The following is a 25,003-nucleotide window of genomic DNA, read 5'->3' as shown; positions in this document are numbered from 1 at the left end:
AATGTTAGGAGTGCGTCAGGGAGCGTCATCAGTGGAGCACGAGATGCGGTGATGATGATGTAAGTGACTTTGTTTAATTTTAATGTTTTGTTAGTCTTGCCCACGAGACGCGCAGTTGCTGCGTTATTCATTCAAAATATTAGAGAAATATAGAAGCTCAATGAGAGATTATGAGGAACTTACACAAGTAAAATTTCGCTCAAAGTTAATGATAAAGATGAGAAATGCATCAAAACAATAATAGTAATTTAGCTATAAATAGTGCTGTCAAACGATTAAAATAAAAGTTTTTGTTTACATAATATACTGTATGTATGTGTACTGTGTTTATTTTTTATGTATATATAAACCAAAACTTTTATTTTGGATGCGATTAATCGCGATTAATCGTTTGACAGCACAAGTTATAAAGAAAAGTACTGAAAAGCAATTTATAAAGAAAATAATAAAGTTATAAAGAAATGCCAATGCTCTTAAATATACACTGCTCTTCAAAAGAGAGAGAGAGAGAGAGAGATAGAGAGATAGATAGATAGATAGATATAGATATAGACATTCAGCTTTGCCCTCACAGTAAAACAGAAAAGGAGTCATTTACAATTATCATTTTAAACAATGTTTTAAAAATATTACTGTTTCACAGCATTTCAATCATTTTACTATATTTTTGATCATATAAATGCAGCCATGGTGAGCAAAATACTTCTTTCAAAAACAATCAAAAAAATTTATACCGAGCCCAAACTTTTGAGTGGTAGTTAATCATTTCATTGCAAATTTTAAACAGCATTTACAGTATTTGAGTGTCTACTGTTTTTTTTAAGGTTCAGTTCCAACCAAGAATTTTCTTCTTGGTGCATTACTAAAAACACTAGGAAAGGAGGACAGTGTAAGGGAAGAACTCCTCCCCCATCCCTAAATCTTCTTCTCTCTCTCTGTCGTTGTTAATAAGCAACAGAGTCAAAAATGTGGAAGAGTGGTTACGTAAGTGGAAGAGAGAGAGGGAAAGACTTTTTCCCCCTCTCTCAATTTAGGAATCCACTTTAGATCAAATTAGACTCTGATTCTCGCCACATTACCACATCACCTCCCTTTCACGCCCCTGACAGGAGGAGGGCCGTTCCTCTCTCCAGCACTCCCACCTTTCTCATTCATTCATCCTCAAAGACGACGACTTCCCCTGCCCTTGTATCTTCTCCTCCTCCTCTAACGCACTAAATGTCGGATTACAGAAGCGTCATTAAAGAAGAAGCGAATTTTCCTTTGCTGTCCTCATACTCACATATTCACACACTCCCACCCATGGCTGTTTGAGGGGTGGGCTTATGTTCAGAATGCTTTATGTCATCAAACTAAGCATCGTCACTGATGCTAATCTTGACTGGCAGTCTAAAACGAGTTATTTTCCCTTACACTGCAACTGCTTGTCATTTAAATTGTAGAAACACACACTGATAAGTTAGTGTAAACTTATATGCATAAAGAAATATTCCAAGCTAAATATCAGAAAAAACATATTTTGTCATATCCCCCATTTGGCAAACTAACTAAATAAGTAAATAAAATACAAATAAGAATTTTAAAAAAGGGCTCAATGTAATGCAACTACAATGGAAATCTAAGACATAATTATACAGCAAGGATACAAACAATAAAAATATACAACCGTAATGTTTTGAAAACCATTATGATACACTAATTTAATTAAAACATTACAAATATTGTCTCATTTTGTAATAGAATCACTTTACAACCTTGTCTGGTCAAAGATACACTTGCATTCAAAAGTCAAAATTATTTTGAAAAAGTCTTTTTTAATTTTTTGAAAATAATTGTATGCTTTTATTCAGTAAGGATGCATTAAATCGAACAAAAGTAACATTGTTACAAAATATTTCCATTCTAAACAAATGTTTTTTTACTTTGAACTTACCATTCAAAGAATCTAATCATGGTTTCAAACAAAAAAACATTAAGCAACACATCTGTTTTCAACATTAATAATAACAAGAAATGTTTCTTGAGCAGCAAATCAGCATATTAGAATGATTTCTGAAGGATCATGTGACACTGAAGACTGGAATAAAGGCTAAAAATAAAATAAAAATTTAAGCTTAGCCATCACAGAAATAAATTACATTTTGAAATGTAGGCCTATTAAAACAGAAAATAGTTATTTTAAATTGTAATATTTCATAATAGTACGGTTTTTACTGTATCTAATTAATGCAGCCTTGGTGAGCTTAAGCGACTTCATTCCAAAACATTTAAAAATCGTACTAACCCCAAAAAATTGAAAATGTAAAGCGTGTATGTGAAAAAGAAATGAACTAAATAAGAGAACAACGCTAAACCAAACTCTTCCAAATTAACACTCAAATCACATCCATCCAACCCCTCTCATCATATCATATCATCAGTCCAAACTCTCTAACTCTCCCCAACCCCCTCCGTCTTTCCATTATTACTATAGACATTGATCTCCATCCTATTGATGAATGAAGGCAAGTCAAAGGTGTGTGTGTGTGAGAGACAGACAGAGAGAGACGGAAAGGTCTGGGGTCGAGAGAGAATGGAGCCCGACCGGCCATCCATCAATACGGCACATCACGGAACCGCAGAAATCCATACTCTCGACAGCTGATCAATCAATGGGCAGCACAACCGGGCGGCTTGTAAAAGAATACGGCCAGGCGAGTCGATAAGTTAGAATAACAGGTCTGTGCCTGTTAAACTGCGGAAAGATGGAGGGATGAATGGATGGCAGGTGGGACAGAAAGCTTGTCCTCACCGACGTGTGCTCAGTGGATAGATGACAGGGAAATATATCAGTCGCAATGGCGTCTGCGCTGCAGGGTCCCTTTAAGCTCTGATGGGAACAGACTCTCTACTTATCGTAATATAATACAAAATAAAAACACAAAGTAAAAAAATCTAAATCTAGATAGGTATATACCAGAAATTTCAAGCAACATCCTATAAAAGTAAAAATCCAAGGTCTCATAACAGATGTCGCTTATCTTTCTCTTCTTCTGTCTGAAGTCGAGGCTTTTTGTTATCATTTGTACAACTGTCAGATCTCATTGCTCAGCTGTCTCGATTCATTTATTCCATGATTGTTTATTTACTTATCTGTGAGGTAGATAATTTGAGCATATTAATCCACAAATACCTTGTTTCAAAAAAAAAAAAAGGAAAAAAAAAATGTGCAGAATCAGGTGCAGAATGGCTCCTTTCAGCTTGTTTGGATTTAATTAGATGGCCCTTATTGCTTCTTTCCACAGGCCTGTTGATCTATAAACGGTCCCCACGTTTATAGTGAGGCCATTAAAAAGACATTATTTGTCAGTAAGTTGCTATAAATACATGTCATGTCTCTTGTTGCTCAGGTTTTTACTGCAGTGTTTGGAAGACTTGGACGCCAGCCTCCGCAAACTCAACTCACGACTCTTCGTTATCCGTGGCCAACCCACCGATGTCTTCCCCAGGCTGTTTAAGGTTTCAGTTGACAATTGTTATATTTGAGTATAGTAATAATCTTGAATCTGGATAACATTTCTGATTTATGAAATATCCTGGATTAGAAAGAATAAGACTGAAGCAAAAAAAAAAAAAAGGAAAAAAAAAATGTGCAGAATCAGGTGCAGAATGGCTCCTTTCAGCTTGTTTGGATTTAATTAGATGGCCCTTATTGCTTCTTTCCACAGGCCTGTTGATCTATAAACGGTCCCCACGTTTATAGTGAGGCCATTAAAAAGACAAGTCTTATTCTGGATTGTGGCCTCTGTGCACTCTGTGTTTTCTTAGAAACGGAAGAACAGACGGAATCGTCATGGAGTGAATCACACCTCCGCATGACTAAAAATCTCTTTGTGTATGACTAAACTTTTGTCAGTTTAGTCATACCAACCTATCAAAAACTTGGGTGCTGAAGCCAAAATATCAAATGGCAATACTGTTACTCACATGTGGCTAAAACATGTTTGGGATTCTTACAGTACAAGAGCACAAGAGTTCATTGTCTAGATGTAGAGTGGAATGTTTACTACATCCAATGCTGAATATGGCATACTTTTTTTCCCAAAATTACCACTTGAAAGAGTGCAATCTAGGATACAATAGCAATTTGACAAATAACTTGATTAAAATGATTAAAAAAGGTCATGTGCATACAGAATGCATATGGCAAGTAGTACGGCAAGTAGCACTTCCAACAAGATTTTAAAGTGCAAATCCAATGGACACTTTACTTTCCAATGAGGCTACGGGAGAGGATTTGCGAATGGTTCACACTGGTAGGTAACATGACAAATGTTTTACATCTTATACTACACACATTCATACTATATAGAACATACTTTTTCGAAAATACTTATCCAAAAGTAGTATGCGATTTTGGATGCAGCCTTTTTGAAACTCAACATGGAAGTGCTGATGAATCTTCATGCTAATCAAATCAAATGAACCATTTAACCAAAGCTGGCTCTCAAAATGCCTGTTTGATTTTTTAGCCTCTATCAGGTCAAAGTTCATTGACTTTCCCAGATGTGTTGTATTGACCTTTGCCATTGGCAAGGAAAAGGTAATCTCTGGAAGACATCAATTTCAAGCTCATTGAAGCAAGTGCTTCCAATTAAAACCACCTGAGGCACATATGGAATGTACAAATGTAGGCAGAAGTCCATTGCGCGGCGCGACAAAATCCAACATTAAACTGGTGCCTTGTTCTATTTATGACGTACTGACACAAAGTTAAAATGATTTGCAACGGTCGCTTTGCCGCGTCCAGTGTAGAGCTGTTGCGCCGCGACGCGACATCTGTAGCGTCCGGTACATAGACTGTATAGACACAGTGAGTGAAGCCGAGAGCAAGATATGCCTCGTCATATTTTCTGCATTTAGCTTTTAAATGACCAGCACCTGCCTGGGTCTGTGCGACTTCATCTCTGGCTTTTCTCTTCCCTTTCACAAACCGACCTATCTCCCATTCTAAGTTACGTCCTTTGGCTGTTTACGGTTTTATTTCTTTTCTTTTTCTGCTGATGGCCCGCGCTCGACTTGAAGCAGCGCTGCTTAGACCGATGGGTGTGTCATCAAAGTACTGAAAGAGCTATAAGAGAGCTCGGACGTCTCCCTATGCTTTCTCTCGCTCTCCGTACTTTGATATCATACACCGATCGATCTTCAGGTCGAACACCCCTCTTTACTCTCGCCTGTCACGTGACCGTGTATTCGCAGCCTCTGCGATTGAAAAATAGAAATTTTTCATATCGCGATATTATCGCAAATGCAATTAATCGTTCAGTCCTAATTGTGATTCATCACTAGATCAAATAAAGGAGCCTTTTGACCAATAATGTTCCATAAATGGTTTAAACCAATGAGTGTATTTTCCTGTGGCAAGGAAATTATCTGCCAAACTTGTTTACCTTGAAGGAAACATTAATCAATGATGGCATAGGAAATATGATCTAAGATACCCTTTCAATGCTCAACGCTGTTAAAAGACTATGCTTTTGATGAGTAATTTAGCCACAGAGAGGGTCATATGGGATTTCCATCTTCTTATTTAGTGTGGAGGAATGGAAAGATTGCACACATTTAAATTTCAAGTTGTAAGGAAAGAGGAAGGCGAAACCATTTAGGAGACTGAAATGAAAAATGTGACAGGCATCACATAAAGTGAAAAGGAAAAGGTCCTAACCCTGGTTCCTATGGCACCCCAATATCTACCAGCCCACACATCCTCTGAAGAGGCCCATCCACTAATGGACAGATCTCAGGGAGTTTAATCAAAGCACAGGGAGAGGGTCTCTCTCTCTCCATTTCTCTACTGCCAATCATTTAGAAGCCCTGAAACCCAACAGCCTCCTTACTACTGGTACCCTATGAACGCGGAATAAAGAGAATGAAAGTCAAGGAGAGAGGTCAGGATGACACGGAGTACAGGTGATACTGCAGACTAGGGAGAGAGAAAAAGAGGAGAAAGAGAGAAATTACATAACTACCTAAACTAAGCCATGCGTAATGTTGACACTGCAACTATTTTCCCTGACAGTTTTTAAAACACATACAGTTTTCTAGAAACTTGAAACTACACAGCAATCTGTACAAACCACAACCATTCCAACACTTCAGTCCAAAACTTTTTCTCTGCCATCAAAACAAATTAAAATAATTGTTGGACAAATAATCAATGTCATCTTTTGACTTGTGAACAATTTTGCTACTCAATCTATATGATAAAGTACACCAAAACATTGACAAATAAATTAACATTGCATTGAGCTTTCAAAATGGTTTAACCTGTGCTTCATATAGACACTGAGTGCCTTTTGAATGTAAAAATGTGAAGAAGAAAAAATGTCTTCTGAATGTGTGTCTGTTTTGAGAACTGAAGTAATGGTTTGGGATTTTGGGCCAACAGAATCATATTTTGTGTGTTAGCAATCAAGGAAAACATCATGTTAAATTTGTCAGTGTGAGTGGGTGTACGTGCATGAGGCAGCATGAGAAATAAAAAATAAAAAATAAATTCTGCTGAACTGCTGTCCAAGAGTCCTGGTTATTATCACATTGCTAATGAAATCGGTGTATGGAAAGGAAAAGAAAGATACAGACTGCAAGTGAAAAAAGATAGTGGGAGGCTCATCTACAGTACATTCACCCTGAATGGACAGATTGAAATTTAAGGTTTGTAGTGCCTCTATAATGAAAAAGAAGGAAAACGGAAAAACACTAGGCAATTTTCAGAAGACACCATAAATGCAAACACACACGTAAACACACACTCACACAACGGTGATTGAATGCAAATTAAAATGCAAATGCTCCACTGCTAGTTTTCAAGCAGCCCGGCCCGCAGATGGGAAGCATTTGAACATGACAGCTCAGACAAGTTTGGAATGTCAAAATGTGGCGTCACACTAAGCAGAGTCTTCACACGTGCGAGTCCAGACCTAAAACAGGAGGAAGTCCACTTGGCCAAGCCTGCTACCACTCAATCACTCCAAAAAAAACAAGCTGGTGTTCTCAATTCTCCAGTCTCTCACACATAAACCAACCTGGAATAAAACTTTCTACCGAAAAGACTCCAGAAAACACTAGAAATTGGACGGACCAACTTGGGAAATGCTAATGTAACAGACTCTGGGTTAGCAATACTGATAGACTGATAGCTTGAATATACACACAGTCTTAGGCTCTTGGGGCAAGAAAGGAGCCAGGTAGTGTTTTAAATCGCTGCCTTTTGTGACTGCTGCAGTATTTAACAGTATTCTCAACTCTAAGCTTGCACAACCCACAGAACAGCCCTGAATTTTTCATTACATCTGCACTCTCCCGGGCAGGACCAGCTAACAGAGCGATGTGTGCATGTACGATCAGAAGACTGTGTAAATGAAGCTAAAAGCACATTTCAAGGCATTTCAATAATACTGTAAGCACATCACTAAGTGTGGTGTTACATAATAACACTGGAATTTCTAAAGAACATGCAAGTCATGTCTGAGCAAAAGTTGCCACTAGTGTGTTGTTGAAAAGGCATCCAGCTGCTAAGGTGTTGCAGTGGTTTACAGCAGCTAAGCAGTTGATAGGGTGATCTGGGTGGTTACAGTATTGCTAAGGTGTTTGATTGATTGCTGCTAGTAAGTTAAAAACCATACCCACTAGGACTTTTCAAGCTACAAGATATGAGGCATTATTCATGCCATGTTATATTTAGTTAGAGGGGAAAATGTACAACCATAAAAGTGATTCTTGCTTTAACAAATTTCACAAATTATTTTCAACACATTTTCTTAGCATAGGGATTCACTGCAGGGATTTCTGAGTAATGCAACTGCATGCTGTTGTTTGTTGTAATAATATACATCTGCTATGCTTGTATTTGCTGTGTTATTTGTAAGGTGCAATGGCATTTGGGCTTTGTTTTAGTTGTATTGGAGGATTTGGTAAACTCAGCTCTGAAGTATTTGCTGAACTTTAATTCAAACACTAGGAATGTGATCTGACTTTGATTCAGCAGAACTCTCAAATACTGAGCTACAAACCGAGACGCTACTTTCTGGCAGGTTTAAAACGCCATTACAAACTGACCTAATGCAAACTATGCCCATGAATAAGTCCCACCATCTCTCTATTGAAGAATTCACTGTGCTTTTATGTGCACTGCCTTCAGGTTGACATTTGGTGACATTGATTTGCACCTTTGCTACCTATAAAGGAAGTATAAAATAGCTTAGAAATTGAAAAGTTCAAGCATATATTTCTTAATTACTAAATTCTACAGCTTCACTACTAGTAGAGAGACGCTGCCAGGTAGAATTAATTCAGACACGCAATCGCTCTCACTAATGCATTCATATTAATGTAATCTTTACTGTGCTACTTTATCTGTATCTGATTTAGAATGAGCAGAAATCTGTGAGAAATATAACGACCCAAAGACAAAAGAACTGATAAAAAAGCTGTTATAAGAGCAACAGCCATGTGGGCAGCGCTGTGTCATATGCCATAGCTGTGTACAAGGTGTTTGTCACAGCTCCAGACTTATTTGTTCATTAATGACGTCATCCGCGACTAGTCAACTTCGACTCGACTTTCAAGTCGTTCAACCCCTAATACACACTAGAGTTCAACTGTTTTTTTTTTTTTTAAAGAAATTAATATTTGTATTGAGCAAAGGAGCTTACAATTGATAAAAAGTGACAGCAAAGAATAGTACAATGTCACAATAGATTTATATTTCAATAAATGCTGAATAATAAGATGAAATGTTTATTGAGCACCAAATCAGCATATTAGAATGATTTCTGAAATATCATGTGACACTGAAGACTGGAGCATTTGTGCTTTCATTCGGTTTGTCATACTGGAACGTCAATGGTTCTTAATGTCAAACTTTAATAAATCTGTGGTTTACCAGAGTCATACTTGAGAGAGAGACACTGAAAGAGTTCTGTGGTAATGAATGGACAGCAACAGAAGTACTGGTGTCATCAACCATCCACACAAAGACACAAGGCCACCATAACATCAGTCATTCACTGACGTCCACACAACTGTATGAGCTGCATTCTGGGTCAGGAACAGTCTTAGGAACATGGGTACAAAAAGCAAAGGGCCAAACACACACGCATTCCCTGCCAGGTGAATCCTATTTCTTCTCATTTAGACACCTGTCTGCTAAATTGTCCTTGAGCTGACCTTCAAGGAGTGCTAAAGTAATCTACAATTACCTCAGAGACAAGGAGAAATAAAGGGTAACGCTGTCACACACACACAGCCATTAAAGTGAGTTTGTGTGTGTGTGTGTGTGTGTGTGTGAGGACAGGCTCGCAGAGTGGATAGAGAGGAGGAACTGGCACTTCCTGAGAGCCTCCCCATCTGGCCCTGAGAGAGAGGACCACACCACCTCGCCAACTGACCATCTGACCACACATTACATCACCAAACACTACACACACACTTAAAGGGATAGTTCACTGAAGAATTAAGAAATTACTTTGATTTTAGCAAGCATACATTACAATGATCAAAAGAGACAGTAAAGACATAATATTTATAAAGATACATTATGATGTTACAAACTATTTTAATTACAAATTAATGCTGCTCTTCTGACCTACATACTACTGATTAAATAATCCTAAAAAGGAAATGTTTCTTGAGCACCAAATCAGCATATTAAAATAATTTCTGAATGATCATGTGACACTGAAGACTGGAGTAATGACTGCTTCAAATTCAGCTTTACCATCACAGGAAGAAATTACATTAAAAAAAAACATTAAAATAGAAAAGAGTTATTGGAATTTGTAATAATATTTCACAATATTACAGTTTTTACAGGAAACAATGAAGCCTTGGTGAGCATAGGAGGCTTCTTTTAAAAACAGCAAAATGTTACAGGCTCCAAACCTTTGAACAGTATTGGACATAAAAACTACTTTTTAAAAAACTACATAAATAAAAAAAAAAAAAAAAAAAGTACTATCTATCTTATTTAATACTTTCCATAATGTGCAAGGATAAAAGAACAATGAAGGTGCAATTACAAACCGGCACATCACAATGTTGAAGATGTCAAAGTAAAACGCCATTATGTTTCATATCACATGACTAGTAATAATGAGAAAAAGCTGTAGAACAACAAAAGCAAATGCATGGCATGCTATACATTTTTCCAAGTATAAACATTACAATAAAATAGCACAAAAAAAATCTAAAATCTATAAATGACATTTATCGTCAACTATTTTCATTATCAAACTTTATTGATTAGTTGTTGCAGCCCAACATCCAAACCTCCACAGTACATCACGCAATAATAAACATTCTATCAGCAAACAGCTCAGAGCCCTGAGAAATCAGCTTCTTGAACAGAACGTAAAGCCTTCTAAACACTCTGAAAAAGCAATCACAGTGCACGTCTGAGCATGCACAAGATCTTAACAAGAGTAAAAAAGCCGATAAATCAAGCTGTTATCTCTATAGCGTATCCATTCCAAGCGTGCCAGGATTTATATGCCTCTAGATTAAGCACCAGTTGTGATATTACAGAAACGTTCCACTATAAAAAAAAATAGCATCAGGTAAATTTTATTTTTCAAACTGGACGATATGCACAATGTTATATCTGATAGCCTATATCTGAGGTTCAAGCTGACCCTGGCTTGAGGTTAACGTTTTTGGTGAAATGCTCACACACACTCTTAGCCTCTGAAAGCAGACCCCCCTCAGTTGTTTTGATTGCAATCAGAGCAAACGTAGAAATACATAGACCCAAACACTTCACACGCTGATTGCAGAGCTTGCGATTCAGCCATACAGATAGCCACAGCTCTGGCTCATTTGCCTGCGAGATTGCAGTCAACCCATTCAGGACAAAAACAATGACACAGGCATACATTTTCACAGAAACTCCCACAATCATCTGTGAACAAAGTGTTAAAGAAAAATATTGTCATTCCATTATTCTGAAGTCTTGCATAACCTTTCTTGATTGTTTATTTTTATTTGTTTGTTTTGTTTAATTTGGCAAACTCGAAAGAGCTACGTCAAGATTGATCAAGTAAACATTATTTTACGTTTGAAATGTCATCTCTTCCCCTTGCAATTTCTATGGCCTTATTTCAGTTTTATTATAATAATTTCAATCTTATTTTTATGTTGGCCGTTTTGACACTTTTTATTGGAAGATGGCAGGAAATGATGGACAGAAAAAAGATCAGACTACGAAACAAAATCAGGTCAGAACAACATGAAACAACAAACAAGATTCAAATTCACATTAGAGATAGGCTACAATGATCAACTAGATGACTAATCGTCCAATAACCAACTAGTTGATTAGCAGTGTTGTTAACTGTTGTGACTATTTTCATTATTTGAAATAAAGCTGATAAATATAAACATAAGAAAAACTTTAGAAATGTTAGAATGCTACAAAAAATGTGAAATGTTGCACTGGCAGATCTTGTATTGACAGATAACTAAAATATAAACTTAAGTTTAAAATTTTTTTTAAAATACAGTTAAAGCTCTATGTAAATATAAAAAACAAACAAATAAAAACTACATTAGCACATAATTACTAAAACTAAACGATTACTATAACTTTAACTAAAATTAAATGGAAAACAGAAAATAAGATAAAAAAATTCAGAATATTATAAATGCTATAAATATAATACAAAAATATTATAGAAAATATGAAAATAACTGTAGATTTTTGAGGAGTTTTTATTTTTAATAGTGGTGCTTTAATTAGCATGCTCTTGCTTTTAAGACGACACATAAAAATTAAAAGCAGTTCAACTTAATAATTTAAAGTACCCATGAAATCAAAATTGAAGTTTCTTGTCTTTTAGTATGAATATGTTAGCCTTAACATTATCTATAAGCTAGTGTGCTCCAAAACAATGAAAAAATTCGTATTTACAAGATATAAGCATTCAAAACTTGCAGTCTCTCACTTCCGCCAACATGGATCAACAATTTTGATGACATCACCCTGAACTTTAGCTTCTCATCAAACTTTCTGTCCAATCAAATGCTCTCTAGAATCCGAACCGTCCCGCCCCCTACATTATAAATAGACGCTGAAGCTGCGGCTGAAATCGGTCACTTGTTCACAGAATTTGTATTTTCTGTACGGTGAATGGCACGTAGCGCACTATATAGGGGATAGGGAACGATTCAGATAGTGTAAATATGCTTTACATTGGGGCGAAAGAAATCTGGTTTCGCGCTGTGTCTTGTGAACCGACGCACCGCGCGTACACAGTCTGCTCCAGTCCAGAGACACGATAGCATGGAACGAATCACATGCGCGAGTCAGCGCAGACCACAAAACGTATAGGACCCACTTGAATTCTACACAGAATGCTACGTATATTTTATAGCAATATGGATGAGATTGAGGCTGCCATACCTTGTCAAATGCAGCTTTACCGTGCTCAAAAGTTCTAGCCCAAGCTGTGATGTAAACAAACGCTATTGGCTGTTTAAAAGGGGGTAGGGCTGCTTGATATGTCTCGCCCTGTCTTCCTGTTTCAGTTAAAATGACGTCAACACATAGAATAACGGTGCGTGTTTCAAAGCACTTCAGTAGACATTTAAGCTCATTTCTAGACCCCTACAATAACATGTCCCATGTGAACACCGTCAAGTCTGCCAAATGAGCAACACAACTCAACATCTTGAGCACATGCACTAAACCGCTATGCCACAGCTCCAACCTCTGCAGCAGCAGCTTCCATCAAAACTAAGCCTATCGGTCCATCCCCTGGAACCCAACACCAACTGTTTTCCTACCACTGGGAGCAAGTGCAATCGTAGAAGTCAGGCTTACTAAACCTGTGGCCCTGATCTCGGCTCCGGGGAGACTGAGTAAAGCCTTCATGCCAGAGCATACAATTTATGAATTTATTCATCAGCGGGAAACCACGCATTAAAAGGTCGGGCGATTTTCCAGGTCAGTGGTCAAAGCTGCGCGGTGAGGAAGGGAGAGAGAACATTGTTCCTATCTAGGCCCTGATAAAGGGGGCAGAGGGAGACGGAGAAGGCGAGCAGGAAGGCTCATATCCGGCATGTGCGAGGTTGCCGCACTTAATGAGTTTGAAAGGTCAAATGCCTCTTCAAAAGATTAATGGGGTTTTGCACATCACCGGAGTGCTGCTTCACGGGCATCTGAGGGGGCCGAAGGGGCCAACGGCACTGTCGCCAAGTCCATGTCACACTGGCATACCAGACAGGGAGAGGCAGACATATTTCACCCATGTGGCCGGCTCAGGAAACAGTAAATTGCTGTAAGTGTCTTAAGTTTCTATCAGGCATCACTCAATGAGCAGGCAGAGAATACTTAAAATCCACTTTACATATCAGGTGGTTCAAATATAAAAGCCTTTAAGCTGAGCGACAGTTCAGTCTAAGGCTGGGTATTGAGTTCGATAATTTTTAGGCACCGACCGAATTGCCTTGATACCATCGAGTATCAAAAACCGACTTGTCGTTCGGTACCAAATTTCGATACCTGAGGGTTTAATCTTGTCAGTGAGCCAATAAGCCTGCAGCTAGGTGTGTTCGACTTGAAGCGGCGCTGCGCAGATCAATTGGTGCTTGACATCCGCGAGAGCGATTCGAAAGCATATGGAGCAGTCTGCTCCTCTCGCGGTAATGCATGCGCAGCGCCGCATCAAGTTGAACACACCTACTAGTTTACACCGGTTAGATCCAGAGATGTGGCTCACACGTGAGGTGGTAATGTGAAAGCGTCCCAACACCCTTAAGGCTACGTTTACACTGGTGCGTTTTTGTTTTAAAATGAAAAAGATCCTCGTCCACACTGGCGTTTCCACTGCGTTTCAGAAAAGATCTCAGCCGATATTACACGACCGAAAGAGTGTGTTACGTGACCATTCATGCACACTGTAGCATCATGCTACATAAGACAATAAATAAGATTTATATTCTGCTTTTACTCAAAATTCACTTCAAACCATGTTTGTAATAACTTCCAATTGCTGTCTAATGTGTGTTTTGGCCATGTAATGTTGCTGAAATATGTTATTTCCTCTGAGTCAGAACTGCAATGGTGGAAGAGAAATACAGGCAGACAGCACTGGATGCTCATCAGTAAATCAGTGGAAAATGAATAGAAATGATGATTCTGTCTGAGCTATGCATTTTAAAACGAACACGCGCTAGTGTAAACGTAGTCTAACAGATGTGTAAACTGAAAACTATTTGAACTTTATTAAAACTATTTGCACTGCTTTATTGTGTTGGATATATTTTGTTCCTTTGTGCAGTGGCTCAGGAAATGAGTCTTTGAGTCTGTATAAATGTCAACAAGCTTAAAAAAAAAAAAGTTTTTTTTTTTTAAGATAATGTAATCTTGTTAAAATTTATTTCATAAAATTGGTATAGAAAAAAGTATCGTTCAGGAACCGTATCAAACTCAAGGTATCGGTATCGAAAATTTTTGAATGATACACAGCCCTAGTTCAGTCTGTACAATGCTGTGAGGATGCTGAAGGAAACATTAAAGTTTAAGTAGTTTCCCAGTGGGGATGCGGCACATGGCCTTTGTTATGAGCTTTGGGATGGAATTCACCACTACTGTATCGGCAGAGAGATTTTCTTGTTATTAGATATGAATTAGGCCCAATAAAACAATTACATAAGCAACAATGAAACACTATCAAACTTAAAAAGATAACCCAGCATCTTTTTAAAAAACACTGCATTAAAGTAATCAAGCAATATCTTATTCCAGACTGCTGATACCTGGAACAACATTTGAATATTCATGATGTTAAATCAGAGATTGGACAACTTAAGGCATGCAACTGTCCACCAATGGGAATGCGCTAATATTGCTTTTCTGGATGTCTTAAATCTTCTAAATCGTACTAAATCTTACTTTATACTTCATCACTCCAGTTAGCCTGTTTGGTGTCACTTTTTGTCATTATAACTGGTTTGAATTGTCTTAGGGCCTGTTTACACCTGGTCACTTCATGCGTTTTTTCTGATCGGATAGCTATCCGATCGTGAAAAGGCCAGGTGTAAATGCCCTCCGAAACGCATTTGAGACGGATATAAATCCGATCACTCAAACCACTTCAGGAGGTGGTCTGGGCCGCATTCCAGACGAAACTGGACAAGTGTAAATGCATCTGGTTGTTGAAACCATATATGTAAATTTTACTCCTCCCAAAATGTTAAAATAATAAACGTGTGAGAGCGTGTTATAGGCTATATGACATTAGTCAGACTGCGCTAATGCAACACGCATTGCAGTGGACGAGTAGCTGAGTATCTCTTCAGCAAGCCGACACGCAAACTGCCGCGAATGAAACAAAGTAAGACGCAAACTTATCTTTCCAGTGCTGATGCCGCGCGCTCTCCTATTGCGGTCTTTGGTCTTGAAATGAGCTGATAATTAATCAAATGCAGCTCTTATCTTTTTATTTTGTTGACGTGAACTCTGTTAAATTTAAATATAGCGTGGGAATTGAAGATCGGATTTATATCCATTTTGCGACTACACATTTATGTGGCCAAGTGTAAATGGAAACGTTTTAACAAATCAGATAGATATCCGATCAGCGAAAACGCATGAAATGACTAGGTGTAAACAGGCCCTTAGATGCTCAAAACTAAGTTTACATGTGAAAGTTTTTGCATGTGTGCAAAGCTCATGAATATTTAATGAGCTAAGCACTGAGGCACTCTATGATTGGTTGTCTATTGTGAAAACTCATTGTGACATTCTAGTGCCACAGTGTATCAGTCATTACCAGAGGATAAAACTGGCCTTATCCCAGCAGGCTGAAAATTTAAAACTGGCCTTATCCCAGCAGGCTGAAAATCTTTGGCAAAATTATTCCATAATTTATATATATATGACATTATTAACGGTCTTGATATTTACTTTGAAAGCTGACGCTCGCGATTATGGTAAGGGGCGTTACATTTCCGACGCGTGCTTGCGGTGTTCGGCCAATCACAATGCACTGGGTCAGCTGGCCAATCAGAGCAGACTGCGCTTGTCGGAAGGAGGGACTTTGTAGGAAACGAAGCATTTGAGAGAGGCGGGGCATAGAGGACCTACAATTAATGTACAGTATTTGAAAAATAATGTGTTTTTTGAACATTAAAGTGTGTCAACATATTCTGTTACACCAAATACACAAAATAATGATCTTTAAAATAGCATCATATGACCCCTTTAAAAAAAACATGAAAATTATGCTCATTTGCAAGCATGAAAAAAATCTAACTTTTGAATAAATATGTTTTTGTGTTTAAACTATATAAATAAAAAAATTTTTTATTATATTTTAATATAGCCTGTGTGAGATTTTTCTATGCATATATAAAAATATAATTAAAAAGAATTATCTGCAAAAAAATTCTGTTACATTTTTATCATTCTTACGGTCAAAAAGTTATTTGATCAATACTTTTGAATGCCACACTAAACAAAATTGTGGCATTTCATATGCAAACTCTTCATGTCAGCTATCGGCTTCCATTAAACAAGAGTTCCACCTAGATCTACAGATGGTCAGGTGCCTGGAGAGATGATGACCCTAGATCAGCGGTGGCAAACTCCGGTCCTGGAGAGCCGCAGCCCTGCAGAGTACAGCTCCAACCCTAATTAAAACTCACCTGCCTGTAGCTTCCTAGTAACCCTTCAGACCTTGATTAGCGTGTTCAGGTGTGTTTGATTAGGGTTGAAGCAAAACTCTGCAGGGCTGCGGCTCTCCAGGACCGACATTCGCCACCCCTGCCCTAGATCAATACCTCTGTCCTCAGTTAACTCTGGGAAAAATGTGTCAACCTTGCGAAAAGTGTGTTCAGCTTCAAAAACTCTAAACATGAAACTGAAGAATCTCACAATCAATTTTGTTGCATAGACAGAGAAAAGCAACATTTACTCTCTACTGCTCCTTTGTCCTATTAATTAAACCTTTAAAAGAGCCAGAGGTCTGGAGTCTTACATAAGCTCACATCTGCATGTTAGCGGCCCTCCGTACCTCCAAAAGCAAACCTGTCCTCTTCATCTCCCTATTTTACCCAGCACTGGGTTGTATTTAACCCAGCATTTTTTAGAGTGTAATATCAATATTACAATTAAGATACTGAACCACATTAAGAAACTGTGAGAACAAACAACCTATTTTCACAGAGGAAATGCTTGTCTAGAGTGCTTTAAATATAAAGATCAGCACAAGAGGTCAGGTACATACACAGCATGTTCTTTGCCAGCTGTCTGACACATTCCAGTACTGTAAATAGATACATATTCAAAAGCAACTACACAATGCAGTTGGAAGGACAATCAAGCATTCTGCTGGTTGGTTTTCTATGTTCATCCAACACTGAAGGCATAAAGTACGTTTCATTTTTCACCTTTATGAAGCTGCATGGCATTCCAGAAACATCCATATTCTCCTGGTAATACAACCATCCATCCCCTTCACAAAACCACCTCAGACGTGACTCCGCCTCCAGAGGCATTCCTGCAGATCCAGCAGAAACTTGTCCTCACAGGGAACGAAGATGAATCCCATTGACCCTTCTCCTAAAGCCGCAGAGAACAACGCAGCATCGATCCGCATGGTTCCACTCAATACGGGACTTGGTCAATTTGTGAGGAAACAGATCAAGCTTAATTACCAAATTGCAAGCAACGATGCTCTTATGACATCCACAAAGGGTATTATGGGTAATCATGACTATAAGACCTACATCGGCTGCCCAGTCAGTCAATGACTTAAAGGTTTAGTTCACCCAAAAATGAAAATTAGCCCATAAATTACTCACCCTCAAGTCATCCTAGGTGTATATGACTTTCTTCTTTCATACTAATCCAGTCGGAGTTATAGACAATTTTTAATTTGATCTTTCAAGCTGTTTCATGGCACTCAGCGGGTGTTGCATGCATCAGTCCAAAAGAAGTGAAAGATATAAGCCAAGAGGAGACTTGTTTTCCTTTGCTAAAGTAAGGAAACTTTGCTTCCTTTGCTCCTGTTAACAAACGTTGGTTTTCACGAGACTCACCGGCGCATGCGCAGCACTGACCTAATACGTCATCCGCCCGGAACTGTTTCCAGTATACAACAGTGAGCACAAGCTAGATTAAAGTGATTATTACGTTTTGAATATGGATATTTTTCTTACAAAAACGCATCGATTCGCTACAGAAGGCCTTTGTTCACCCCTCGGAGCCGTGTGAGACACTTTTTTTTTTATGGATGGGCGCATTTTAATTAAGTGCTTTTGGACTGATGCATGCAACACCCGCTGAGTGCCATGAAACAGCTTGAAAGATCAAAGACAATTTTTAATATAACTCCGACTGGATTCGTCTGAAAAAAGAAAGTCATATACACCTAGGATGACTTGAGGGTGAGTAATTTATGGGCTAATTTTCATTTTTGGGTGAACTAACCCTTTAAGAGGCAGGTCAAGTGTCTTCCTAAGGAAAATGGTTTCAGATGTACTTCCATGACATCTTTAATAAATTCAAGCAAATTCTAAAAGAAATTTGAGTGAGTTTTAAATGTACCCAAGCAAATATTTCATGATTACAGTGCTTATTTATCGTTAGAAGTGTAAAAACATGAAAAAAGAAGATTTAAGTTTTGAAGACTGTTCCAAAAGGTAGGGAACTTAATTATGCTGTCTGCCCTTTGAGGTGTTGTAATATACTGCTATTGACCATAACTGTTATGTAAAAAAAAAAATGAAATACTCACATCACGTTAACTGTACACTAATGATAATACCATAAATAATCTAGTGCCAGTAACTATTTCATGAACACTCCAACACAGTAGGTGGCAGTGTTGCACCTTAAGGCTGGTTGCCACCTATCAAAAAACGTAAAAAAAAAAAAAAGGCGATGACACAGTATGGTAGGGTGACCATACGTGCCATTTTCCCAGGACGCGTCCTTGCCAGGATTTGTTTGGCTTTGTTTTCCTGTTTTCATGCTTGCGGAAGGTAATGATCGAAAAGTAGTTTGACCAATAACATGCAAGCATTGTACATAATGGACCAATCATGGCGTGTGAGAAGGTGGGATCTACGGTCAAAGCGATGCAATTACGCGTACATATTAGGTGTGTTCGACTTAAAAGCAGTGCTTTTAAGTCGGCGGCTCAGACCGATCAGTGTTTGATATCAAAGTACCTCGGGAGCGTTTCGAAAACATAACCGTCTGTATGGTACTTTGATGTCATACACCGATCGGTCTGCACACGCAAACAAAGCCAAAACCTAGATATTTTAGGCAATATAGAAATCCTGGCCAGGACGAGTCCTGGGAAAATGGCACGTATGGTCACCCTACAGTATGTAGTTATTACTGACGCACAAAATCATGTTGGGAGGAGAGGACAGAAAAAAGCAAGACACTTGACCCAAAAATGTAGCTCACCTTTGGGTTCCATAAAAATGACAGAATGTTAAACACATCAGTCTGCAGGGAGTTCTTTTTGCGCACTTTTGAAGAGTTATAATTACAAACGCACACTTCTCCTCCCTACATTCATATTTTGAGGGTGATCCATCAAAAAAAAGAGAAAACAAAACAACATTATCAGGATGAAATTGACTTTATAGCATTTTTTCAAAGTTTCTGTAGATATTGTGATAATTCTGTTATTGTGAATTCTCTTGGCAATGATGATGTTAGGAAAATTTGATATTGTGAAAACCCTACCTGCAATAATACTTTCTTTAGGTCAAATTTAAGGGCAGCATTGCATGTACCCTTCACTTAGAAAGAATGTGATAGAACACATAGTGAAAAGTTTGGTGAAAGAAATCCACAGTATGACTATGAGCAAAGCAAAAAAACGACAAAAAAAAAAAAAACACTTATGATAATGAAATTCTTAATAAAAACAGCTTCTCAATCATTTAAAACAGACTGTTTTACTCAATTTATTTTATGCCAATATTGCATCATTCCTCTCTAGGGGTGCAACGGATCGTACGTGATCCGTACGGATCAGGCTGCACGGTTCTGCACGCATGTGATTCGCGGATTAACTCTTAAGTTAACCATCATAGAGTTAAAGTTTATCATTTGCACATGTTTTGTCTTGCCAGTTTACACATTCAAGCAATTTTAACTCACGCGCTGTTTTCTGTGTGCTCAGCCGCTGCCGCACACACCCAAAGCGTGCACACGCAGAGAGAGAGTTAAAATACCCGTTTTGGCAAGTATTGTAGTAAACACAGTCGGTTAGGTCTTAAGTGAACGTAAACAGCTGAGAAAAAACTTTGTTCTTGTTTTATTACTAACTTTATTAGTTAAGCTAGTAGTTTTTGCTGTGGTATAGAAGTACTTAAAGTAAGCTTTTAAAAAGGTTTTTTTTTTTTTTTTGCTGATCCGAAAAATTATCCGATCCATGACTCAAAATCCGTAATATGATCCGAACCGTGAGTTTTGTGATCCATTGCAGCACTATTCCTCTCACATCGCCTGCACTGAAATCAATTTTTAGTTGTCTTCCATGACACTATTTCTATGACGCACAAGTTTCTGCCTATATAGAGCGCTCCAGATCAATCGCTTATGTGGTTCTGTTTCAGTTAGGATGCTGCCATAGAAGGCAGTTAGGCTGCTAAAATAGAGCTAGGATGTTGCGCAAACATTAAATTCGGAAACGGCTCACCTTTCTACCTCCATACACTGCCTACGAAAACAGCATTTTTCTACTTTCAGACACAGCCATCTCCTGTCTCCAGGCCTCATTGTTTTACTTTCCTTCTTGCTCATTGTGAGTCCACACATCACAACGGCCCACTAAATAAACTCCTGGATGTCACAGTTACGCCTGCCAACCTCACAAATCACTCTAACCTTGCCCGCACAGTCCGGCTGCCACCTTCAACAACAAGTACAGGCACCGCAAGCACAGACATCAGACGGTCTAACTCGTCACCATTAGCCAGGACTAAAAATCATGCTTTTAATAAATGCACCGCACCGGTATGAATTTCCATGCTAACTGGTCTTTGTTTGAATCGATAAAAAACGATTTTGCCACATTGTTAACACATTCAGAGCCCAAGTCCAGATTTTACACTTCTGCCAACAACTCAGAGAGCATAATGCCATTCAGGATGATTTTGGCAGAGTCTGTTGATGGAACCCAGCACAGAAATGACAGGCGTATAAAGCTTTCCTAGGTAAGTGCCCTCATATGGTCTGAATTGCACCCTGACAGAGTACTTAAACGGCACAGGAACAGCATGACCAACGCGGCAGATGTGACGGCACATGGCCACAACTGCAACAACCGCAAACCCACTAAAAAGCAGTAAATAAGCCCACAATGAGATGCCAAGGTGCATTAAGGCTGAAGGGTCAGGAATGAGGAGCCTCCACCTCCAACTGACTATGTGAGGAAAGACACCTGCGCTTTGGGGAATGGGAGAGGACACAGGAAAAGAAAAAGAAATGAGAGATGGATGGAGCAAGCGTGAGAGAATGTTTATGCAGCTTTTCCCATATGATATATACTGTATATATACACCATTTAAAACTGAAAGTAAACAAAAATGTTTTTCAAAGACGTCTCTTATGCTCACTAAAGCTGCATTTTTTAATCAAAAGTAGAGTAATATTGTGAAATATTATTCAAATTTAAAATAACTGTTGTCTATTATAATAGATTTTAAAATGTAATTTATTCCTGAGATGGCAAAGCTGAGACTGTCAAAGTCTTACTGTGTCCCTCAGAAATCAGTCAAATATGCTAATTTGGTGCTCAGGAAACTTCTTATTAATATCAACGTTGATAATATACTTAATATTTGATAATAGAATGTTCACAATAACAGCATTTATCGAAAATATCATTTTTTGTAACATTATAAATGTCTGTTACTTTTAATTAATTTAATGCATCCTTGCTAAATAGAAGTATTCATTTATTTAAAAATAAATCTTGTTGATCCTAAATAAGCCATAGAATAGATGACATATGCTATGCTATGTCATCACATAGGAGTTTAGAAATTGCATGAGGGTAAGTAAATGACTACAATTGTCACTTTTATGTTAGCTCTTTGTTTAATGTGCACCAACAAAGAGCTCTCATCCTGTCTGAATCCCACCTGTCAGCGACCGAATACAGAGAGAATACAGTGGGGCTGAATACAAAGAGAACCGACGCAGCAGGACTGGGATGTAATTGTGGACAAAGAGGTTCTCCGTACAGTGAGAACATATTCAGCTCAATCAGAAAACGTCCATATCACCGCAGCCACACAAGGCCTTTCAGAACACATTGCTTTCACAGCAATTAATCGCTGTCAAAACATTCATTAAGGCAACGATTCCAATCCAGTCGACCAGCATTCCAGCAGAAGACGGACGGGGGCTGGCAGAGTTCAACCATGTGCACATGAGAGCATTGTGTACGAGAGTGCAAGAAGGGGAAAAAAGCGAGAGAGAGCAGCCTGGCTCAGCTGGGCTTCTTCAGCATAGCCAAACAGCCTGAAGGGACGCAGCTATTATCTGTTCTTTCCCTCTCTGTGCCATGCCACTCATTAGGATGCTTAGTTGACCTCACCTGAGCCTAATGCGACAGCCTGGCAACAAAACTTTCATGACTGTAAAACAATCCCACCAGGAGCAGCACAGTCAGAAAAGCACCTATTGTGAATCCAGTATAACAGCTTGATCTATTGAAATCTGCTTTTGTAGTATTATAATAAGGAGATTAAAATGACATGACAAAGAAAAATGAAGACATGACCAAGAGAAATGACAAGACAGAGAAAAAAGAATAAACAGATTATGACAAAACAGAAACATACATGTACATTTTATTTTAAAAATAAAGATCATTAAAAAAATATATGCACATGCAGTACATGATTGTCTAATTATCTTTTTTATTTTAAACATTGATCTTGTTATTTTAACCTCCATATTACAATACTAAAAACGGTTTATATAGACAATTTTGTTTTGAAACAATACACAACCCCAATTTATTGTGATTTGCTTGTTTTAGTAGCCTAACTAAGCAATTCAAACAAAACCATATTCGTTTATTTTCAACTATTTATTTATGAACATTTTCCCCTTAAACAACACATTGTTGCAGCTTGTCAAAAGCGTCCTATAGCGGATTCCTTAGGATCATTGTTTTTAAAAGCACGCCGACTGTCATTTCGATTTCAGGTTTAATCAAAGCTTCTCATAATGCAAAAGCATCACTGATTCAGTCCTCTCTGTATATGTTTATTAACTTTACAGCGCCGGAATATGAAAAGCACACGCCTGCAGTGAGAGTTATACTTCCACTAGACACTTCACGCCATGTACGGAAACAATTTACCTGGCGTCTAAACAACTATAAAGACACATACCTTCCTCTGCACGGGACTCCTCATTTCTGTAGAGCAATAATATCCAAAGCACCAAAATGACCGCTTTAAACTGCTCCATATTTGAGTGGCCAGGTCTGCGGGGCTCTGGTCATGTCGCAGCCGAGCACGCTTGACTCACGGAGCAGAATGAGACGGAGCTGTCCGGGCTACTGACACGCACAGCGGTACTATGTGCCTTATTTGGCGCCACCGGTGGGCGGGCACAGACAGCCTGATTGACAGTGAGAACGTCCAATGGAAAATGAGTTCGCAGAGAAGGGGGATTAGCGGAGGGCCAATCAAATCACGTCTGATAAAATTCCACCGCACAGAGTTACTCCCCCTTGAATGGGAGGCGGTGTTGAAAATGATGAAATTTGGTTATCTTTAGCTCACATTACAAGCGGCTACTGATTACACGGCATTTATTTATTTATTTATTAAATAAAAGGCAAAGTAAGCTCTCAAGGTTCAAGGACAATAGCGTCTGAGAGCTGTGAGCGGTCCACTGAGAGTCCTTTCAAATTATTTTATATCCGAATAGTGTGATATCCTGGTGTTAAAAGTAAATTTTTAGTGGTGTTATAATTATAAATATTATATATTAATTGTAAGATATCATATATTACAGGCCTAGGCCTATATATTAAGGTTAAGGTTATTTTTATCGTTTCCCATGAAAGAAATTGTCTTGGATAAGGGAACTGCATCACCAAACATGCTTTAAACACGTAAATGAATAAGTTCAAATTTTAAAATTATTTAATCAACATATTTGAGCATTTTTAATGTATGTTAGTGCATATGGAACACTTGCCTATTAAAGGTGCAGGCGCAGTTAAAGCTGCTGATTCAAAATCCAAGCATTTCTATAGAAATTGGTATTGGCCATTAACCAAATTGGCCATTGGTAACAGCGCTGACCAAAAGAAAACTCAGTCTGGCAGCCAAACATTCTGCAATTCTATTTATGTCAGTCACAGGAATGACACAATTCAGTTTGCTGATAAAGTACACATGGAATATATTATTCTTGCTGTCTGATAGAGAAAAATGGTAAGGAACCTTTATAAGTCCAAATTCTTTCCTATGATGTGAAGTTTTTAGAGTGGAGCATCATTGAATCACAGTATTCATTCAAAAATCAAATCTCTAGTGGGGCCCACGGGATATGTGGTACACTCCAACACATGCACACAATTTACAGCCATACATTTAATATAATTTTTTTAATATAAATCATCTATAGTCCAATATCAAATGATCACATACCAAATCAGTAACATATCATATACATTCAGGAAGTTGCTCACTGCAAAGATTAACTTCTCTTGCATCTTACTGACACTCAAGCATAATAGCTGCCAGGAGACAAGAGTTCCACTGTCTTCATTCATTGGTAGTCACTGCACATTTGCATAAAGTGAAACTTTTCTCAACTTTGTCACGTCACTGGACATGCCAACATCTTGTCGCCTGTAGCTCATTTCACCTGAAGGCGCCAGCTCACTTTGAAAATTAATGAGCTCACATTGAACAGGGAGACCCCGTTGTTGTTTTTTATTTGCATATTATAATACTGTTTAAA

General features: G+C 38.2%; 1 protein-coding gene across 1 annotated transcript in view; it reads right to left on the bottom strand.

Annotated features, from left to right (window-relative positions):
• Positions 1-23,581, bottom strand: part of LOC107706141 (ephrin type-A receptor 10-like) — a gene marked incomplete at its 3' end in the record, with an annotated part of 38,316 nt that extends 14,735 nt beyond the window's left edge. Inside the window, exon 1 of the mRNA XM_016509722.1 lies at positions 23,416-23,581. Coding sequence (XP_016365208.1) covers positions 23,416-23,494 — 79 coding nt within the window. The remainder of the gene's footprint in view (positions 1-23,415) is intronic.
• Positions 23,582-25,003: the final 1,422 nt, after the last annotated feature.

Source organism: Sinocyclocheilus rhinocerous, unplaced genomic scaffold (assembly GCF_001515625.1).
Source record: "Sinocyclocheilus rhinocerous isolate Xijiao unplaced genomic scaffold, SAMN03320098_v1.1 scaffold53, whole genome shotgun sequence".
Lineage (NCBI taxonomy): Eukaryota > Metazoa > Chordata > Actinopteri > Cypriniformes > Cyprinidae > Sinocyclocheilus > Sinocyclocheilus rhinocerous.
This window is presented reverse-complemented; position numbering and strand designations above follow the sequence as displayed.